Source organism: Sciurus carolinensis, chromosome 11 (genome assembly GCF_902686445.1).
Source record: "Sciurus carolinensis chromosome 11, mSciCar1.2, whole genome shotgun sequence".
Taxonomy (NCBI): domain Eukaryota; kingdom Metazoa; phylum Chordata; class Mammalia; order Rodentia; family Sciuridae; genus Sciurus; species Sciurus carolinensis.
In genome coordinates this window covers 73,353,867-73,356,855 of record NC_062223.1, presented here as the reverse complement: position 1 = coordinate 73,356,855, position 2,989 = coordinate 73,353,867, and the positions used below count along the sequence as shown (strand labels likewise).

The 2,989-nt window shown below is 36.0% G+C and overlaps 1 protein-coding gene across 1 annotated transcript; it reads left to right on the top strand.

Moving 5' to 3' along the window:
• The first annotated feature begins 1,175 nt into the window (after positions 1-1,175).
• On the top strand, positions 1,176-2,111 carry LOC124958928 (olfactory receptor 52E2-like). The gene has a single exon (XM_047517528.1). It carries the CDS (start codon positions 1,176-1,178, stop codon positions 2,109-2,111), a length of 936 nt encoding a protein of 311 aa, XP_047373484.1.
• Positions 2,112-2,989: the final 878 nt, after the last annotated feature.

The window sequence follows — 2,989 nt, the reverse complement described above, 5'->3', positions numbered from 1 at the left end:
CATTTCCCACGAAACAACTGTATATAGTAAGTAATTGAGTGGTTGGAAACTGTCCCCTAACAATGCCTTCAGTAAGGTATGAGAAATGCTATTAGAAGTGGTGATTTTGCAATTGATCAATTTTGTTTGCTTCTAGTAATTAAGCATGTAGACATTTTTTTCTTTGGTGTTTTCTTCAATGTATTGCCATACTTCTTAAACTCTTAAAAACATACTTGCCTCTTATTTAAACTAGAGATGGTGTATTCCTTTATTCATATAGATGTGAGTTTTAAAGAGATTATGAATGTGAATACGTGTGCTTGGGGACTTTGTATACATGTAATAATTAAGATGTAAATGACCTTTTTCTTATTTGCATTCTGTCCAAATTTTATTACTTTCTTTTCTACATTTTCCCTAGCTTGACAACCATATGTACTTCAAACATTTGATGAATCTTTTTAAAGTAGTTGAGGTTCATTCAATTAGTAAAGATAGTTAAATATGTCTTCCAGTAGGTATTTATACAACTTACATGTGATTTGCACAGGTTGTGACATAGTATATGAAGTAGTAGACAGAACCTCAATAAATCATCTCTTTTAACTAGAATTACTTCATTATTTTGTAATAATCATGAATAAATATTAATAAATGGATCAATTTTGTTCCTTTAAAACTACTTAATACTTTAGACTATATTTCAATAAATTGTGACCAGTAATGACCTAACTCTTACCTTGTGTTATTATCTTCCCTTTTAAAAGCAATAGAAAGCCACCTATATATGTCCTGGCAGAGCCCTCTGCATGTGAAAAATGAAAGTGAAGTTGTGTTAGTGATGATGAGTGAACATAATTTGTAGTGTTGGTGTTCAGGCAAAAGCTTATCATGATACGAATAATTAAAGGAAGAAAGGCATTGACAATGAAAAATATATTCTGTACAATTTTTTAAATATTATACTCCATGGCAGAACTTTTTCCAGAGACTTCTCATTGAGAATAAACATCTTTACTTTGTTCTTCATTTTATGTTTCCCATTGTGTGAGTCAACTGAAGAACTGAGTGTATATAATTGTATCATGCTCTTATTTTTCTTTAAATTTTTAACTCTACAGAGCTTTACTGGTGCCTGCAGATCGATGAGCATATATTTGTAAGCACAATGGACTCAAGGATTCCCTGGCAGGATGTTACTTCCCAATGACAGTCAGCCTCACCCCTCTACCTTCTTGTTGCTGGGGATCCCAGGACTAGAGTCTCTTCACATCTGGATTGGTTTTCCCTTCTGTGCTGTGTACCTGATTGCACTTTTAGGGAACTTCACCATCCTGTTGGTGATCAGGGCTGAGAGCAGCCTTCACCAGCCCATGTTCTACTTCCTGGCCATGTTGGCTACCATTGACTTGGGGCTGTCCACAGCAACCATCCCTAAGATGCTTGGGATTTTTTGGTTTGGCTTCCGGGAGATCAAATTTGATGCCTGCCTCACCCAGATGTTCTTCATCCATAACTTCACTGGCATGGAGTCAGCAGTCCTCTTGGCAATGGCTTATGACCGCTACGTGGCCATCTGCAACCCTCTCCGATATAGCACCATCCTCACCAACAAGGTGGTTTCTGTGATTGGTCTTGGCGTGTTAGTGAGGTCATTTGTTTCTGTCCTTCCATTTGTATTTCTCATACTCCGACTGCCCTTCTGTAGGAATCACGTCATTCCTCACACCTACTGTGAACACATGGGTCTTGCTCGTCTGTCTTGTGCCAGCATCAAAATCAACATCATCTATGGCCTGGGTGCTATTTCAATCCTTGTTTTTGATATCATAGCCATTGCGCTGTCTTACATCCAGATTCTCCATGCTGTATTTCATCTCCCTTCCCAGGAAGCCCGACTCAAGTCCCTCAGCACATGTGGCTCTCATGTTTGTGTCATCCTGGCCTTTTATACACCTGCCCTCTTCTCCTTCATGACACATCGCTTTGGTCAAAATGTTCCCCGCTATATCCATATACTCCTGGCTAATCTTTATGTTGTAGTGCCACCAATGCTCAACCCTGTCATCTATGGGGTCAGAACCAAGCAGATCAATAATCATGTAAGGAAAATATTATTACAAAAATAAGGAATTAATAATAGTACCCAATACATATATCAAATGGAATTATTGAGCATAAAAACACCTTGTAATGTTATTTAAGCTTAAAGCTGTTTTACATAAAATTTTAATTGTCTTAGTTTCCTCTTACAAGTGGCCTTATTGAGTCCAGAAGTAATGATGATCTAAATTTTGGTGTCAAAATTATTATGGTAAATGACAGTCCATAGGAATCTTACATGTTATTTTTCATCACTGGTGTTCTCAGGTTTAAAGTATGATGTAGAGTCTTGCATAATTTTTGAGCACTATGCAGTCTCATTCTTGTGGGTGTTTTCACATTTTGCTCTCCTTGTTTAATCTTTAAGCCTGCCTGTATATTTTCCATTCTCCTCTTCTTCATTTCTTTTTTCTTCTATTTCTAGAAATATTAGTCATTTGCTTTTCATCATAATGACTATATAATGACATCCTGAAATTCCACCATGAGTGTCCTGAAATTGCTGTCTGGTGCCATCAAGTTCTGATATGATACATGGAAGGAAGTGAGTAGGTCGTGGGACACCCTGTATGATACCCTTTTACCTAGCATTTGTCACAAGTACATTTAAGTTGGTACAAACTGTGGTTTAAATATAAGTAATGGAGCCCCTTACAGCCTATGAAAGTTGCTTTTTTTTTTTTTTTTGCTCTATAGTTCCATTTATTTTCTAACTTATTTTTAGACTTTTTCTATTTTTTTTCTGTCATTGTTTACATGTTTTTAATAGTTAATGCAAAAATTAGATTGCTTCCTTCTTCTGTCTTCCATATCTCTTTAAAATACCTTAATTTCTTTAGTTTATAGTTATGGTTTCTGTTTCATAAATTAAGCATGAAGGACTTCACAATACAATACTTCTAAA

What these genes read in the sequence shown, in the direction of transcription:
- LOC124958928 (XM_047517528.1), top strand. Translation starts at nt 1,176, where the DNA reads ATGTTACTTCCCAATGACAGTCAGCCTCACCCCTCTACCTTCTTGTTG.